Here is a 19,429-nt window from a genome sequence, read left to right on the forward strand (position 1 = left end):
TTCTGATTTAAGAGGAGTATTTTAAAAACTTTTTGAATAATCTGTTATAAATAAATTCTTTATCATTTATCTTTTAACAACTACACATACATTCAACTTTGAGTGAATTACTCATTGACTGCTATTATGATACCGTGTTAAAAATTAGAACAAATACTGTCGTACTTTGTGTTAGGTGCAGTAGCCACAGTTATTTTACTGTCTGTGTGGAATCTTAACTGATTTTACCCTAAGCTTAATAAAAGGATGAAAATATTCATTTCAAAATGCAAAGACCTATGGAATTGGTTTAGAGATAAACCAGTGGTTCAGTGCAACAGATTAAGAATTTAAAATATGACAAAGATGATAGTTCCAATCTTTGGGAAAGGGATGAATTAGTTAATAAATGATAGTGATACAACTGTATATCCATCTGGGAGAAAATAAAATTGGACTTCTATCTTTCATTATATAAACATAAATTCTGGATGAATTGCTATGAAAATCTTACAAGAAAAGCTGGAGACTATTTGTGCAATCTAGTTAGAGACCAGGGGAAAATGTCTCGGCTGATAATAGAAATTTAGACATGGTAAAAGAAAACTTAGATGCATTTGACCATATAAAAAGTTAAAAATGTTTTAGTGATAAAAATTCTAAGAACAGATTTAAATATACAAATAATTCCAATGAAAGTTCTCCAAAACTAGTGGGAGCATGTCAAAAGACATTGGAACCAATTGAAGGCACTTGGCTGTCCAAATTTAGTATCATGTGAGCATTAAAAGAAATAATGGCTTCAATTGATTATAATGATGTGAAAACATAAAAACCTGTGAGCATAATAATACTCAGTAATAAATGAGAATGAGAGAGAAAGAGGAAAAAACTAATTTGTCACTTTTAGAAGTGCCTATTACACCAGATCTCTAAAAATTGGTGATAAAAAAATTAAGCCATCTTTTGTAAAAAGCTTTTTATCCATCAATAAATAAATAGTGTTCTTTTATACAGGGTAAAACTGAATGTTTTATTTGGAAAAATATTGTACAGTAAATAAATAATTATATGGTTTCCTTGGGAAATGTGGTTCTTATGTTGTAGAAATTGAGACCTACTGAATCAGAGTCACTAGGGATGAAGTCTGTAAGTTTCCTGAATGATTTTCAGGTAGTAAGCCAAACACTTGGTTTTGAGGGAAGTGCTTATGTAGTTGTAAATAATCAGTATCCTGAGATAGTCAATAATAGCATTATCTAAAGAATCCACAAAATGTCTTTTCCTATTTTGTTAGAGATCCCTAATATTCCTCCCAGGTTTGATGATTCTCTAGGAACATTCACAGTACTCATAGTCATACTCATGGCCGGGATTTATTGCACTGAAATGATACAGAGTAAAATCAGCAAAGGGAAAAGAAGCATGGGTTGAAGTTCAGAGGAAACCAGGCACAAGCTTTCAGGAGCCTCTCCCAGTGGAGTCACACAAGACGTGCTTAATTACCCCAATGAGTTGTGACAATGAGTGTGAAATGTTGTCTACCAGGGAACCTCATTAGAGACTCAGAGCCCAGAGTTTTTTGTGGGGGATAGTCACATAGGCACCCCTTGCCTAGCAGTTATCAAAATACCAGACTCTCAGGAGGAAAGCAGGTGTTTAGCATAAATTGTATTTTCTCACACTTTAGGCACAGAGAGCCACTCTTGTGAGTTAGGTTGGTGGGAACCTTCTGAAGCCAGATGCCAGCCAAGGGCCAACCTTCCAAGCAGGCCTTTAAGCATAATTTCAGGCTTGCTTTGTTAACTCTTTTTAACATATCTGTTAACTTCAAAACTTCAATATTAAAACTCAATCCATTTTCCAAAGCAAGAAGTTAGATATTTAAATGAGAAAATGGCAGGATTTCTCAAATATGTGTGTTTAAATCACTTTAGAAATACTACTGCTATTTTTTTTCAGAAAGGGTTTAATTTTATATCAGTATCAAATAATTTGGGTGTTTGCTTTAGCTGGGCTTTAGAAGGTAAGAGCTGAGTTTCATCAGTATAGTATGAGGTTAAATTACAGTTTTTTAATAGGTTCAAAAATAAGTATCAGTAATTTTATATATTTCAATCTAATATGTTCAGGAAAAGTGATATAGATACCTTATCATTATGATAGTTTTGCCTAGTTTAAATAGTACTTTTTAAGTATTTGTTATCCTTTTCCAGTAATAATAATAATAATAATTAACATTTATAAATCACTGTATAGTTCACAAAAAACTCTTTTACATTCTTATTTAATTATCTCTAAGAAAATAATGTTAAACTCTTTTTTGGTAAAAATTTTAATACCTGTAAATGCATTTTTATATAATTATATAAATCTTTCAAAGAGACTAGGGTTTTTTTCTCTGACTGTTCAACAGCCAGTGTTATGATCCAGAGCAGGGTCTTTGAGCTCCCCACTCTGCATCATAAAAATTTGTTAAAAAAGAGTACTTGGTGTCCTTTTAGTATAAATATTACAGGAATACCTATTGCATTTTTGAAATGTGAATTTTTGATCTGTTTGTCTATGTATAAAAATTATATAGAGGAGATAAAAAATGTTCTGAAATTTAAGCATGCATAAGTTTTAATTTTATGGTCTAATCAGGCAACAGATTTATCACACAGATTTATAATTATCAAATTTACAATGATTGGAATCACCTAATATTAGAAACATTTATCCTAATTTATTTTTGGCTAAAGGGGTACACAGTTTACAAACTATTGTGTAGTAAAACTGGTTTTTATATGTGATTTGTAGAACCAGTCTCATTTTATAATTGTCTTTATATATGTATTGATATTTAAACTTACTTTTAACTGCTCAGCTAAACATACTTGCAATTTTTCTGAAAGTGCATAGAAAGGAAAAAAAAAGCATATTTAAAGCAAATTTGTTTAAAAAATGTTGGCAAGAAATAACATTCTTTTTTTAAAAGAATATTAATTTAGGGAATAAACTTAATGTACTTAGGTTTTTTTAGGTTGAATGGTGAAGTTAGAATTGATCATTTTTAATACTGTATTGCTGGTGTAATGGCAACTTATAAGCCATTTAAAGGAAAATTCTGTTAGGAGTGATAATTTTTTATAGTTTTGATTGCTATTGTGTTAACCGTTTATGTTAGGAACTTGTGTTAAAGTATTAAGACTGTCTATGCTTTCATCTATGAATAAATATGAATATTCCACAAGAAATGACTTTGTTTTATTCTCTTGTTCTTTTTTTTAAAATAGCTGTCATTATTAATTATTCAAGTGAAATGTTTGACTGCTGAACTCAGTCAATGGCAGAAAGAAACTCCTGAAAGTAAGATTCTTATTTTTAGGCTTATATTTTTGTAAACAAATTAATGGTGAATTAATTTAATGTTCACAAGAAGAATTCAAGGTCCATTTACCCTCTTGAAATTGCCTAATAATTTCCATCGCTATTAGGAAGTCACGTTATTTTTCTTTTTTTACACACATTATTTCATACTTCATTATTATTATAGATGAACATATCTGCCTCACATTAGAATATAATAATCTTGATTATGGAGATTTTATTACAGCCATCATTGTATCCTCATAGACACTTTTTTTTTTTTTTTTGTGTGTGTGGTACGCGGGCCCCTCACTGCTGTGGCCTCTCCCGTTGCGGAGCACAGGCTCCGGACGCGCAGGCTCAGTGGCCATGGCTTACGGGCCCAGCCGCTCCGCAGCATGTGAGATCTTGCCAGACTGGGGCACGAACCCGTGTCCACTGCATCAGCAGGCGGAGACACTGTTTTACATGCTCAGTAGAAACTGTAAATTGTTTCTTAATGAATGAAACTTACTTAGTGGAAGAGAGAAATTATTTTAGATACTTACTTACATAAGGGCCACATAGATTTTATGTTGCCTTTTGACTTGTCCAACTGAGGCCAACTATATTTTTGCCTTTGGTTGAGCAATAGAAAATGGCTTAAAAGGGACTTCCCTGCTGGTCCAGTAGTTAAGACGCCACACTCCCAATGCAGGGGTCCCAGGTTCAATCTCTAGTCAGGGAACTAGATCCCGCATGCTGCAACTAAAGATCCTGAATGCCTCATCTAAAGATCCTGCATCCTGCTATGAAGATCCTGCATGCCACAACTAATACCCGGTGCAGCCAAATAAATTAAAAAAAAAAAAAAAAAAGCCTTAAAAATCTGTAGTTATAATACCCAACTAGGAGATATTTTTCTATTATTAAAGCCTACATTCCTTTATGTGGTATGTATGTCTGTATTTGGTCTTATATATGGATTGTACCCTCTTTTTTCATTTACGTCTCCCTTCTGCTTTCTCCTGCCCCTCTGTCCTGTTTCTTTTAGGTCCCCCCCCATCCCTTCTTAGTTTACTCTCCATTCTCTATCCCAGTTATTGGGATTCTTTTCTCCTCATTCTCTTCCCAATTTTATCTGCATTCTTGTTTTAAACTACTATATTTATGCCAATGTCCACCATTGTTTTGTGTCTTCACTACCACCTAGTAGTCTTTTTTTTTTTTTTTTTTTGGCTGCATTGGGTCTTCGTTGCTGCGTGTGGGCTTTCTCTAGTTGCAGTGAGCGGGGGCTACTCTTTGTTGCAGTGTGCTGGCTTTTCATTGCGGTGGCTTCTCTTTTTGCCGAGCTCAGGCTCTAGGTGCACAGGCTTCAGTAGTTGCAGCATGCAGGCTCAGTAGTTGTGGTGCACGGGCTTAGTTGCTCTGCGGCATGTGGGATCTTCCTGGACCAGAGCTCGAACCCGTGTCCCCTGCATTGGCAGGCGGATTCTTAACCACTGCACCACCAGCGAAGTCCTCACCTTGTAGTTTTTTTAATTTTGGCACATCAGATAGGTATGTGTATACAATTTTTACTTTAATTTGCATTCAACTGTTTTTCTTATTGCCTCCTCTAGCATTATATTGGGCATCTCAGAGACTGCTCATACTCTGCTATTAAAATGTTCGTGTTCTCCAGTTGACTGTGTTCAGCGATTTTTGCTTCTTACTCTATATGCTATTTCAACATTATATTTTCTGCTTCTGTTTTTATGGATTATATCTGTATTAATGACTTCTATATTAGTTTGCTAGTGCTGCCATAACAAAGTAGCATGACTGAGTTGCTTAAACAACAGAAGATTTTTTTTTCCTTCACAATTCTGGAGGCTAGAAGTCCAAGATCAAGGTGTTGGCAGGGTTGGTTTCTTCTGAGGCCTCTCTCCTTGCCTAATAGATTATCATCTTTCTGGGTCTTCACATGGTTACCTGTCTGTGTTCTAATCTCTTTGTATAAGAATGCCATTCATAATGGAGTAAGGCCCATCCCGATGACCTTGTTTTAACTTAATTACCTCTTTAAAGATCCAGCCCCAATATAGTCACATTTTGAGGTACTGGAGATTAGGGCGTCAAAATCTGATTTTGGGTGGGGTGGGAGAGGGTGGGGGGATAGGGAGAGGACACACAATTTCCACAACAACTTTCAAGTCTGTATATCCAAACCAGACTTCTCTGTAATATCACACTTATATATCTTTCTACCTTCTAGACTTCTTTTCCAAATTATTCTACAGATGCCTCAGATTCATGAACTGATTGCCATTCCCTGACACATTGAATGGAATCTATTTGATCAGCTACAAATTTAAGAGTCCTTTTAGATTCTTCTAGATTTTCCCATTTCACATATAGCTGGTCATTAAATATTGAGCCCTACTGCCACAGATTTACTTTAGGCCTTTATCATCAATCCACTAGTTTTATTAAAATAGACTTTTTACCTCTTGATCAAGAATTTTTTTTATTAATTTTAGAAATTTTCAAACTTAATGAAAAGTTGAAAGTCCAGCTTCATTCTTTTGCATGTGTATTATCTAGTTTTCCCAGCACCATTTGTTGAGAAAACTGTTCTCTCCCCCATTGAACTGTCCTGACACCATTGTCAAAAATCAATTGATGGTGTGGGGGGGAGGTGGGGTGGGAGTGTGATGAGTTGGGAGATTGGGATTGACATATATACACTAATATGTATAAAATGGATAACTAATAAGAACCTGCTGTATAAAAAAATAAATTCAAAAAAAATCAATTGATCATACAGTGAGGATTTTTTAAAATATTTATTTAATTTATTTTTTTGTCTGTGTCGGGTCTTTGTTGTGGTGCACGGGCTTCTCTCTAGTTGTGGCCTATGGGTTTTCTCTCTCTAGTTGTGGCGTGCGGGCTCCAGGGCACATGGGCTCTGTAGTTGTGGTGCACGGGCTCCAGAGCATGTGGGCTCTGTAGTTTGAGGCACGTGGGCCCTCTCGTTGGGGCGTTCTAGCTCAGTAGTTGTGGCGTGCTGGCTTAGTTGCCCCGCGACATGTGGGATCTTCCCGGACCAGGGCTCGAACCTGCATCCCCTGCACTGTAAGGCAGATTCTTTACCACTGGACCACCAGGGAAGTCCCCACAGTGAGGATTTTTATTTCTGGGCTCTCTATTCTATTGGTCTATATCTCTGTCTCTATGCCAGTAGCACACTGTTTTGATTATTGTAGCTTTGTAGTAAGTTTTGAAATTAGGAAGTGTGAGACCCCCAAATTTGTTCTTTTTCAAGATTGTTTTGGCTATTTGGAGTCCCTTGAGATTCCATGTGAATTTTAGGATGGATTTTTCTATTTCTACAAAAACATCATTGGGATTTTGATAGAGATTACATTGAATCTGTAGATTGCTTTGGGTGTTATTGGCATCTTAATAACATTAAGTTTTAACACTTGTTGAACACCGGATGTTTTTTTCTTTTCATTGGTGTGTCTTTAATTTCTTTCAGCAACATTTTGTAGTTTTCAGTGTATAAGTTCTTTGCTTCCTAAATTAAATTTGTTCTTGAGTATTTTATTCTTTTTGATGCTATATGTCAGGGAATTTAAAATTTTTATTTTTCTTATTTTCATAATCTTTTACGTACAAACCTTGTACTGCCAGCACTGAACACACTGACCTGTTGGTCAAATACCCACCTTGCTTAAGGTTGTGAATCCTGTACACTGCCACACTGGAAAGATTATTAAAATCTTTATATTCTTAGAGCCTGTCATATTGTATCTGTTGAAATGATTGTTTTAGCATTGAAGTGCTACTTTTGGCCACACTCGCCAAGAGGGAGATTTTTGAACTTTATATTTTTAGAATCCTTTTCATTGTATAGCCATCCTAGGGCTACCTATAATTAGTTCTAATACAGGGCCTATGAAGTACATAGCTCTTTTCTATTAAAAAACCCTCTAGAATGGCAAATAGCTTAGAAAGTTTCAGTAGCTTATCATTTGAGAAATTTAAATAGCACTTCATTAGGAAAGATAAACTTTTCTTAGTATGAGTTGAACTTTTCTAAGTATAAGGGATTTGATTTTGCTATGTAAATTAATTAAGGAATATTAGTTTATACTCATTAGACTGGCAAAAATTTTAGAAGATTTTATAGTATCTTTTGCTGTTTCTTGTTCATTGCTTCTAGAAAAATTAAAAGAATCTAGCATCCTGTTTTAAAATTCAAAATACACATTTCCTTCTATGAAATTCACTTTCTGAGAATCTATCCCACAGGAATGAGAGCACCAATATATAAAGACATAAATAAAAGAATGCTTCCTGTGTCATTGTTTTTTGAGGCTAAAAACTAGACACAAAGTCAATGCTGAATCAGTAGTGAAATCCCTGAACACATTTGGTATATTTACCCTGCAGAATATTATACAGTGATTTAAAATTATGAATTAGACTTACACCAAATGAATATACAGGATTTCCATGGGGGTTTTTTTGGGTGAAAATAAGAATAATATGTATGATATTATCTCATTCTTGTAAAACCAGCAATAAGAAAATTAATAACACTTGCATGTATATGTACAAATATGTACGAATATGTGTATATGTATGCATAGAATCATGTAACCACAGAAATATTTAAGGAACACACTGTAGATTATTAATTTTGTTTTTGATGGATTAGGAAAATAAAATGAGAAGAGAAAAAGGCACTGAAAACAAGAAGCATAAATATCACATTTGTCTAAAATGATATATAAGTTGGCTATATAAGATGTTAAATTAAAAAATTTCATAAAAACTGTACACATCTCATAAAAAGTTCTGTAATATATAAATGGAAAGGGAAAGGGGTATCTCAGAAACCATAAAATCAAATTCTTGATTTTTGAGACTTAACTAAGCATATGTATAATTTTGGTTTATTTTGTTCCTGTAGTGATTCCACTGAATGAAGAAGTTCTGGTAACATTAGGAAAAGAAGAGGTAAGTTACTGAATTTATAGTAATCCAAAATAACTTATAATTAGAAGTGTTTTGGATAAGCTCATGCCATAACGAGTAAGATGAAACCACTTTAAAATTGTATTAATTATGTTTTATTGAACAGGATATTTTAGATGATTTGAATTTTGAATTAAATTTGTAAACCTTACTCTTGTACTTAATTTTTAGTTGATTAAACTCTTCATAATCAAAGTGAAAAGGTTAAACATAGCTAAATGATCATACATGTATATCTTTCCCCAAAACTTAACATAAATGTCAATAAAGATTTTTTTAAAGTGTCAGTTTATTAGATCAAAGTATAGGAGAGAAGATAGAGGCAAAGAAGAATTTTAAACAAGGTTGTAGAGCATGGAAATACAAAAGTATCTGTGTTCTAAGAGACAGAAGTAATGATAACAAGAGAGATTATCTGCCCTACAGAACTGAAGAGAAAGGCTTTGAATTTGAAGGAACCTTGTACTTCAAAATTCAGGGTTCAAGTGTGGAGCTAAAAACAAGGAGATTTTTTTTAAAGTAAGAACAGACTACTAGATCTTCTCCCTCTCTCTTTTGCAATCAAGAGACTAACTTTTACCCACACACCTAAAAACTGGAGGTATATGGAGTGGAGACATTAAACTATTGAGGCTTTGGACTCAGCACACCAAGTTGGGTCTTTAGTAGGGGTAGTGTGAGGTCAAAAGTCAAAGTTCAAGTTAACATTTTTATACTGTGTGGTGAAGTACCAGCTTCTTCCCTTGATCTATCTCCAGGGGTCCTACAGTATGGTATAAAAGTAGCTTCAGACTGGAGCTAAAATAATCTCTGGAAAATCTAAATGGCCTGAGAAAAAAGGTCTGTAAGTATTAATATATGGGGGATCCCAGTGAAAAGCAGGACGGCCATCCATCAAAAAGCCATTTATAAACAAAGTTTGTTTTTGAGCTTTAAATGAGAATACCAACTTTTATTCAACATAGTGTTGGAGGTCCTAGCCACAGTCATCAGACAAGAAAAAGAAATAGAAGGAATCCAAATTAGAAAGGAAGAACTAAAACTGTCACTGTTTGCAGATGACATGATCCTATACATAGAAAATCCTAAAGATACTACCAGAAAACTACTAGCACTCATCAATGAATTTGGTTAAGTTTTAGGATACAAAATTAATATACAGAAATATGTTGCATTTCTGTACAATAACAATGAACTATCAGAAAGAGAAATTAAGGAAACAGTTCCATTTACCATTGCATCAAAAAGAATAAGGTAAGCTAGGAATAAAGCCACCTAAGGAGGTAAAAGACCTGTAATCAGAAAACTGTAAGACACTGATGAAAGTAACTGAAGGTGACACAAACAGATTAAAAGATGTACCATGTTCTTAGATTGGAAGAATTAATATTGTTAAAATGACCATAATTTCCCAAGGCAATCTACAGATTCAGTGCAATCCCTATCAAAATACCAATGGCATTTTTCACAGAACTAGAACAAAAAAATCTTAAAATTTGTATGGAAACATAAAAGATGCCCAATAGCCAAAACAATCTTGAGAAAGAATGGAGCTGGAGGAATCATGCTCCCTGACTTCAGACTATGCAGCAAAGCTACAGTAATCAAAACAGTTTGGTCCTGGCACAAAAACAGACACATAGCTCAATAGAACAGAATAGAGAGCCCAGAAATAAACCCACACACTTATGGTCAATAAATCTACAACAAAGGAGGCAAGAATTTACAATGGAGAAAAGACAGTCTCTTCAATAAGTGATGCTGGGAAAACTGGACAGCTACATGTAAAAGAAGGAAATTAGAACATTCGCTAACACCATATACAAAAACTAAAGATGGATTAAAGACATAAGTGTAAGACCAGAAACCATAAATTCCCTAGGAGAAAACTTAGGCAGAGCACTCTTTGACATAAATCATAGCAATATGTTTTTAGATTTGTCTCCTCAAACAAAGGAAGTAAAACAAAAATATACAAATGGGACCTTATTAAACTTAAAATCTTTTGCACAGCGAAGGAGCCATCAACAAAATGAAAAGACAACGTACTGAATGGGAGAAAACATTTGCAAATGCTATGACTGATAAGGGGTTAATATCCAACATATATAAATGACTCGCAGCTCAACATCAAAAAAACAAACAAGCTGGGACTTCCCAGGCAGTCCAGTGGTTAAGACTCCATGCTTCCACTGCAGGGGGCATGCATTCAATCTCTGGTTAAGGAACTAAGATCCTGCATGCCATGTGGTGTGGCCCCCACAAAACAAAACAAAACAAAACAAAAAAACAAGCCAATTAAAAACTGGGCAGAAGTCCTGAATAGACATTTTTCCAAAGGGGACATGCAGATGACCAATAGGCATGTGAAAAGATTCTCAGTATCGCTAATCATCAGGGAAATGCAAGTCAAAACCACAGTGAGGTAACACCTCACACCTGTCAGAATGACTGTTGTCAAAAAGAACACAAATAACAAGTGTTGGTGAGGATGCGGAGAAAAGGGAACCCTCATACACTGTTGAGAATGTAAATTGGTGCAGCCTCTGTGGAAAACAGTATGGAGTTTTCTCCAAAAACTAAAAATAGAACTGCCATATTACCCATCAGTCCCTCTGCTGGATATATATCCAAAAAAAAAAAAAAAAACACTAATTCAAAAAGATACATGCACCTCATTGTTCATAGCGGCATTATTTACAGTTGCCAAGATATGGAAGCAACCTAAGTGTCCATCAACAGATGAATGGATAAAGAAGATGTGGTGTATATATGTAATGGAATACTACTGAAGCATAAAAAAATGCAATTTTGCTGTTTACAGCCTCATGGATGAACTTGAAGAGCATTATGCTAAGTGAAAGAAGTCAGGCAGAGAAAGACAAATACTGTATGATATCACTTATATGTGGAATCTAAAAAAGTACAGCAAACTAGCGAATATCACAAAAAAGCAGACTCACAGATAAAGAGAACAAACTAGTGGTTACCAGTGGGGAGAGGGCAGCGGAGAGGGGCAATATAGGGGTAGGGAATTAAGAGATACAAACTATTAGGTATAAAATAATCTACAACGTTATATTATACAACAGAGGGAATATAGTCAATATTTTATAATAACTATAAATGAAGTATAACCTTTAAAAAATAAAACTAAATAAAAAATACAAAAAACTAGTGAATATAACAAAAAAGAAACAGACTCAGAGATATAGTCAACAAACTAACAGTTATCAGTGGGGAGAGGGAAAGTGGAAGGGCAATATAGGGGTAGGGGATTATGAGGTACAAACTGTTATGTATAAAATAAGCTATAAGGGGACTTCCCTGGCAGTCCTGTGGTTAAGACTCTGCACTTCCACTGCAGAGGGACGTAGGTTCGATCCCTGATTGGGGAACTAGTATCCTGCATGTAGTGCGATGCGGTGGGGGGCAGGGGGGGGAAGCTATAAGGATATATTGTACAACATAGGGAATGTAGTCGATATTTTATAATAATTATAAATAGAATATAATCTTTAAAAATTGGGAATCACTGTATTTTACACCTGTAACATACGGTATTGTATGTCATCTATACTTCAATTAAAAGAAAATGTTGACAGACTCTAGGTCCATCCACCTCATTACAAATCTTTTTATGGCTGAGTAATATTCCATTGTATATATGTGCCACATCTTCCTTATCCATTCATCCGATGATGGACACTAAGGTTGTTTCCATCTCCGGGCTATTGTAAATAGAGCTGCAATGAACATTTTGGTACATGACTCTTTTTGAATTATGGTTTTCTCAGGGTATATGCCCAGTAGTGGGATTGCTGGGTCATATGGTTAGTTCTATTTGTAGTTTTTTAAGGAACCTCCATACTGTTCTCCATAGTGGCTGTACCAATTCACATTCCCACCAGCAGTGCAAGAGTGTTCCCTTTTCTCCACACCCTCTCCAGCATTTATTGTTTCTAGATTTTTTTTTTTCTTTTTCTTCTATCTTTTTTTTTTTAACATCTTTATTGGAGTATAATTGCTTTACAATGGTATGTTAGTTTCAGCTTCACAACAAAATGAATCAGTTATATATATACATATATTCCCATATCTCTTCCCACTTGCGTCTCCCTCCCTCCCACCCTCCCTATCCCACCCCTCCAGGGGGTCACAAAGCACCGAGCTGATCTCCCTGTGCTATGCGGCTGCTTCCCACTAGCTATCTACCTTACGTTTGGTAGCGTATATATGTCCATGCCTCTTTATCGCTTTGTCACCGTTTACCCTTCCCCCTCCCCATAGCTTCAAGTCCATTCTCTAGTAAGTCTGTGTCTTTATTCCTGTTTCACCCCTAGGTTTTTCATGACATTTTTTTTTTTTAAATTCCATATATATGTGTTAACATACGGTATTTGTCTCTCTTTCTGACTTACTTCACTCTGTATGACAGACTCTAGGTCTATCCACCTCATTACAAATAGCTCAATTTCGTCTCTTTTTATGGCTGAGTAATATTCCATTGTATATATGTGCCACATCTTCTTTATCCATTCATCCGATGATGGACACTTAGGTTGTTTCCATCTCTGGGCTATTGTAAATAGAGCTGCAATGAACATTTTGGTACATGACTCTTTTTGAATTATGGTTTTCTCAGGGTATATGCCCAGTAGTGGGATTGCTGGGTCATATGGTAGTTCTATTTGTAGCTTTTTAAGGAACCTCCATACTGTTCTCCACAGTGGCTGTATCAATTTACATTCCCACCAACAGTGTAAGAGGGTTCCCTTTTCTCCACACCCTCTCCAGCATTTATTGTTTCTAGATTTTTTGATGATGGCCATTCTGACTGTTGTGAGATGATATCTCATTGTAGTTTTGATTTGCATTTCTCTAATGATTAATGATGTTGAGCATTCTTTCATGTGTTTGTTGGGAGTCTGTATATCTTCTTTGGAGAAATGTCTATTTAGGTCTTCCACCCATTTTTGGATTGGGTTGTTTGTTTTTTGTTATTGAGCTGCATGAGCTGCTTATAAATTTTGGAGATTAATCCTTTGTCAGTTGCTTCATTTGCAAATATTTTCTCCCATTCTGAGGGTTGTCTTTTGGTCTTGTTTATAGTTTCCTTTGCTGTGCAAAAGCTTTGAAGTTTCATTAGGTCCCATTTGTTTATTTTTGTTTTTATTTCCATTTCTCTAGGAGGTGGGTCAAAAAGGATCTTGCTGTGATTTATGTCACAGAGTGTTCTGCCTATGTTTTCCTCTAAGAGTTTGATAGTTTCTGACCTTACATTGAGGTCTTTAATCCATTTTGAGCTTATTTTTGTGTATGGTGTTAGGGAGTGATCTAATCTCATACTTTTACATGTACCTGTCCAGTTTTCCCAGCACCACTTATTGAAGAGGCTGTCCTTTCTGAAGTAAGTCAGAAAGAGAAAGACAAAAACTGTATGCTAACACATATGTATGGAATTTAAGAAGAAAAAAAAAATGTCATGAAGAACCTAGGGGTAAGACAAGAATAAAGACACAGACCTACTAGAGAATGGACTTGAGGATATGGGGAGGGGGAAGGGTAAGCTGTGACAAAGCGAGAGAGTGGCATGGACATATATACACTACCAAACGTAAAATAGATAGCTAGTGGGAAGCATAGTGGGAAGCAGCCGCATAGCACAGGGAGATCAGCTCGGTGCTTTGTGACCACCTGGAGGGGTGGGATAGGGACGGTGGGAGGGAGGGAGACGCAAGAGGGAAGAGATATGGGAACATATGTATATGTATAACTGATTCACTTTGTTATAAAGCAGAAACTAACACACCATTGTAAAGCAATTATACTCCAATAAAGATGTAAAGAAAGAAATGAACTTTAAAAAAATAAAAATAAATGGTTTTGGACTTACAAAAAAAAAAAAAGAAAAGAAAATGTTGAATGGCCAGCCTATGATCATTGACATTTGTGAAATGCCTCCAAATGGAAAGGTGGAAACCCAAAACAATTTATGAAGGTGAATCTTAAGAAAATAGAGGCAATTCAGGGAACAAAGAGAATTTAATAAAATAATATCTTCCTAATTTGATTAACTCTACTTTATCAAGTTTTATTTTAAGGCAGCAGTCCCCAACCTTTTTGGCACCAGGGACCACTTTCGTGGAAGACAATTTTTCCACAGACCGGGGTTGGGGGTGGGATGGTAATGTGAGCATTGGGGAGCAATGGAGGGTGGCAGTGAAGGAAGCTTCACTTGCTCACCCACTGCTCACCTCCTGCTGTGCAGTTCCTCTCCGCGGCCCAGGGATTGGGGACCCCTGTTTTAAGGTCTGTACTCAAATATAAGAAATACTTGCCCAACTTAAGGTCACAAAGAGTTTCTTTCATTTTTTTTTTTAGAAATTTTAATATTTTAGGTTTCACATTTAGATCTATGATCCATTTTAGAATAACGTTTGCATGTGGAATGAGTTACTGATAAAGGTTCTTTTTTCTTTCATGTGGATACTAATTATTCTAGCACAAATTGTTGAATAAACTATCTTTTTCTTTTGAATTTCCTTTGCATATGTGTTGAAAATTAATTGATCATATATGTGTGGATCTATTTCTAGACTCTCCATTTGTTCTCCATCCTATGTGGTGGATATATCTTTTCCTTTGTTCTGTATTTCTGTCTTTAGGCCAATACTGTGTTGGTTTGTTTACTGAAGCTTTGTAATGTCTTGAAATTAAGTAGTATGAGTTCTCTAACTTTGTTTTTACCAAAATTGTTTCATATTTTCATATAAATTAGAGTTGGCTTGTCATTCTATCCCATAAAGAAGCTTACTGGAATTTTGACTGAGATTGCCCTGAATCTATAGTTCAAATTGAGGAGAAGAGACATATTGAGTCTCAGTCCAGATCCATGAGCACTATATGGTCTCTGCATTTATTTAGGCCTCCGTTTATTTGTTATTTACAAAATTTATCTCACTAATGTTTTGTAATTCACTATATCAACAGACTAAAAAAGAAAAAAAGCATTTTATCATTTCAATAAATTCAGAAAGAATTAAGTGACAAAATTCCATATTAATTCATGATTCAAAAAAAGACTTTATAAATTGTGATAGAAGTGTGCAAGCCATGAGGGACTTCCCTGTCATTCCAGTGGTTAAGACTCTGCACTTCCACTGCAGGGGGCACAGGTTCGATCCCTGGTCGGGGAACTAAGATTCTGTGTGCCGCAAGGTGCGTGCAAAAAAAAAAGAAAAAAGATGTGTGCAGGTCTTATATATGTTTGTCAGATTCATCCCTTTAGTATTTCATATTTTTGGTGCTATTAAAATGGTATTCTTTTTTAAAATTTCAATTATTTATTGCTGGCACATTCAAATACAATTAATATTTATATGTCAATCTTGTATCTAGTGAGCATGATAAACTCCTTTATTCTAGTAGCTTTTTTGTAGATTATGTAGAATTTTCTTTTATATTTAATTAATTAATGTATTTATTAATTTTTTAATTTATTTGGCCGCATGGGGTCTTTAGTTGTGGCAGGCAAACTCTAGTTGCGGCATACTTGTGGGATCTAGACCAGGGATCGAACCCGGGACCCCTGTGTTGGGAGCACAGAGTCTTCACCACTGGAACACCAGGGAGGTCCTCTGTAAGATTTTCTACATAGCTAGTCATGTCATCTGAGAACAAAGGCAGTTTTACTTATTTCTTTCCATCTGGATGCTTTTTATCTCTTTTTCTTGGCTTATTGTACTGTCCTAGAATATTTAGTAATGTATTTTATAAAAGTGGGGAAAATGAACATTTTTGCCTTGTTCCTGATCTTAGTGGATAGCATTCACTCTTTGACCATTAAGTGTGATGTTAGCAGTAGGTTTTTCATAGATGCCATTAATAAAGTTGAGAAAATTACCTTTTATTAGAATTTATGAAGAATTTCTCAAATCATGAATTAATATTGAATTTTGTCACTTCTTTCTTTTTTTTTTTTTAAAGAAAACATTTTTAATCTTTGGTATCAGGGTAATACTAAGCTCATAGAATGATTTCAGAAGTATTCTCTCTTCAAAAGAGCTTGTATGGAATCAGTATTATTTATTCCTTAAATGTTTCTTAGAATTTATAGGTGAAGTTGTCTGAGGTTAGAAATTTTTTGGTGGGAAAATGTTAAACTATATATTCAGTTTCTTTATGGCTAGTCAGGTTATCTTTCTCTGAATGAACCTTGGTAGTTTGTGACTTTGAAAGAGTTTGTCTCATCTAGTTTGTCAAATTTATTGACAGAAAATTGTTCATAGCATTCCTCCATTACTATTTTAATGTTTGTAGCAGCGCCCCCTCTCTTATTCCTGATGTTGGTAATTTGTGTTCTTTTTTTCTCCTTTAATTAGTCTGGGTAATTGATCTTCTCAAAGAATTAGCTTTGGGTTTCATTGATTTTTCCCTATTTTTCTTTTTGTTTTTCTATTTCATTGATTTAAAACTTTTACCATTATATTTTCTTCAGCTTACCTTTGGTTTTATTTGCTCTTTTTCTAGTTTCTTGTGGTGGAAGCTAAGGTCATTAATTTGAGAGCTTTCTTTTTTCTAATACAGGCTTTTAGTGGTGTAAATTTTTATCTGAGTACTTCTTTTGCTTTATTCCAGAAAATTTAACCTTTTCATTTTCAGACAGTTCATAGTAATTTCTTATTTTCCTGCTGATTGCATCTTTGACCCATGGATTATTTAGAAGTGTGTTTTTAGTATCCAAATATTTGCACATTTTTCCAGGTACCTTTCTATGATTGATTATTTTTTTTTGAACTTTTTAAAAGTTTTATTGGTACAGTTATTATAGTGAATTGCAATTTATATACTGAACTATTTCTTTTTCTTTTCTTTTTTTTTAAGTATGGGCTCTGACACTTTTTATTTTTATTTGTGAAATCTCAGGCAAGTTACCTAGCTCTTTTTTTTTTCATACATCTTTATTGGAGTATAATTGCTTCACAATGTTGTATTTGTTAGTTTCTGCCTAACAAATACAACAAATTCAACAAAGTGAATCAGTTGTATGCACACACATATCCCCATATTCCCTCCCTCTTGAGCCTCCCTTCCACCCTCTCTATCCCACCCCTCTAGGTGGTCAAAGAGCACCAAGCTGATCTCCCTGTGCTATGCAGCAGCTTCCCACCAGCCATCCATTTTACATTTGGTAGTGTATGTGTGTCAGTGCAACTCTCTCACTACATCCCAGCCTCCCCTTTCCCTCTGTGTCCTCAAGTCCATTCTCAATGTCTGCATCTTTATTCCTGCCCTACCACTAGGTTCATCATTTTTCTAGATTCTATATATATATGCATTAGCATACGGTATTAGTTTTTCTCTTTCTGACTTACTTCACTGTGTGTGACAGACTCTAGGTGCATCCACCTCACTACAAATAACTTGATTAGTAATTTAACTTAATTCCATTATTGGATCATAGTTAATGTAATATCATTATGGTTGCATTAAAATGTACATATTTGATTTTTCTTTCGTATTTGTCCTACATTTTCTCTGTTCCGATTCTCCTCTCTTCCCACTTTCTTGGATTAATTGTGTATTTTTCAAAATAAATGCATTTTATTTACATTATTCGCTTATTAGGTATATCTCTTCATTTTTTTTTTCATGGTTGCTCTAGGGTTTATAATATACAATTTTATATTATTACAGATTTAGAATTATAAGAAGCTAATGGAAACGCTTAATATCAGGAGAATGGAACACTAGCTAATGTGTTCTAGAAACAAAAGGATACTAGAAAAAGTTTTGCTTATTGTAATCCCCTATAGCCACACAGTCTTCTTATATGTTCCTCAGATACCTCATACTTCTGCCTCAGGGCCTTTGTACGTAAAATTCCCTTTGCCTAGAACATTCTTTTGCTAGATGGTGACATGACTTATCTTTTGCTGTCTTTCTCTGTTGCTAAACTGTTAGTTAACCTGATCAGAAAGGTCTTTCCATATCATACTACCTACCTAAAAGAGCCATCCCTGCTCCTCATTTCTATACTCTCGTTTTGACCTATTTTTACTTTATGGTATTTATCCCTTTCTGGAGTTACAAGTTTGTTTCTTTGTTTGGATTCGCCTCTTTGTTCTGTTCATCTTTGCATCCCTGACTCCTTCATCAATGCCTGGTGGTCAACAACTGATCAATAAGTATTTGTTGAATGAGTGATATTCATTTGTGTCTGTTTTGTATAGTCTCCTTAGAAAAGAGACCTAATCTGCCTGGTTACTGAAAATTCACCATTAAATTGCCTTTCAGTATGAAATTAGAAATTATTGCTCAAAACCCCTTATATTTTTTAATTTAACAATGAAATATTACAAAGAACTTAGTACCTGCTGTATAATTTCCCTTTTAAAGATTTTTTACTAGGCTTTTTTTTGCTGTTGATTTCTGAATATATATCCTAGTATGTAAATTTCACTCTCATTCAGAAATATCACTATTTACAGGAGTAAAGACTAAGCAATTAATTTTAATTATTTTGTTCTAGTTCCAAAAATTGAGGCATGATCTTGAATTGGCACTATCTACTATTCAGTCAAAGAATGAAAAGTTAAAGGAAGACTTAGAAAGGTATATTTGTATTATAATTACTACTAATCATTGATATATATTGAATTGGCATTATGTTTTATTTGAATACTGTTTTGTTTTTCCATGTTTAAAGGGAGCAAAAATGGTTGGATGAACAGCAACAGATATTGGAATCTCTTAATGTACTACACAATGATTTGAAACAGCAGGTTGTGACATTTTCTGAATCAAGGTATTGATTTTGTGTTCTAGGTTTTCATAATAGGAAAAATTATTTCCTTTTTTATGTTATATGAAATACATAGATGAAAAGAAGGTAAATTTTACCAGAAATTGTGAGTCTTACCCTGACTTTTGCCAATTGTTAAGTTACCTAATCTTTTATGAATAATTTGACTTTTAGTTTTCCTACATGTTAAATAGAGACTATTATTTATCTCATAAAGCTAGTTATTTTGAGCAATGAAGTTTGAACAAAGTTTTTGATTAATTTTATGAGTAACCAGTTATATAT

At 34.5% G+C, this 19,429-nt stretch overlaps 1 protein-coding gene across 2 annotated transcripts in view; it reads left to right on the forward strand.

The window, feature by feature from the left end:
- Positions 1 to 19,429, forward strand: part of CENPK (centromere protein K) — a 40,226-nt gene that overhangs the window by 12,972 nt on the left and 7,825 nt on the right. For both annotated transcript variants that reach the window (XM_060007022.1, XM_060007023.1), the window contains exons 5-8: positions 3,258 to 3,330; positions 8,273 to 8,319; positions 18,872 to 18,954; positions 19,049 to 19,147. In XM_060007022.1, the coding sequence (XP_059863005.1) occupies positions 3,258 to 3,330; positions 8,273 to 8,319; positions 18,872 to 18,954; positions 19,049 to 19,147 (302 nt within the window). The remainder of the gene's footprint in view (positions 1 to 3,257; positions 3,331 to 8,272; positions 8,320 to 18,871; positions 18,955 to 19,048; positions 19,148 to 19,429) is intronic.

This window comes from Delphinus delphis, chromosome 3 (assembly GCF_949987515.2).
Source record: "Delphinus delphis chromosome 3, mDelDel1.2, whole genome shotgun sequence".
NCBI classification, from domain to species: domain Eukaryota; kingdom Metazoa; phylum Chordata; class Mammalia; order Artiodactyla; family Delphinidae; genus Delphinus; species Delphinus delphis.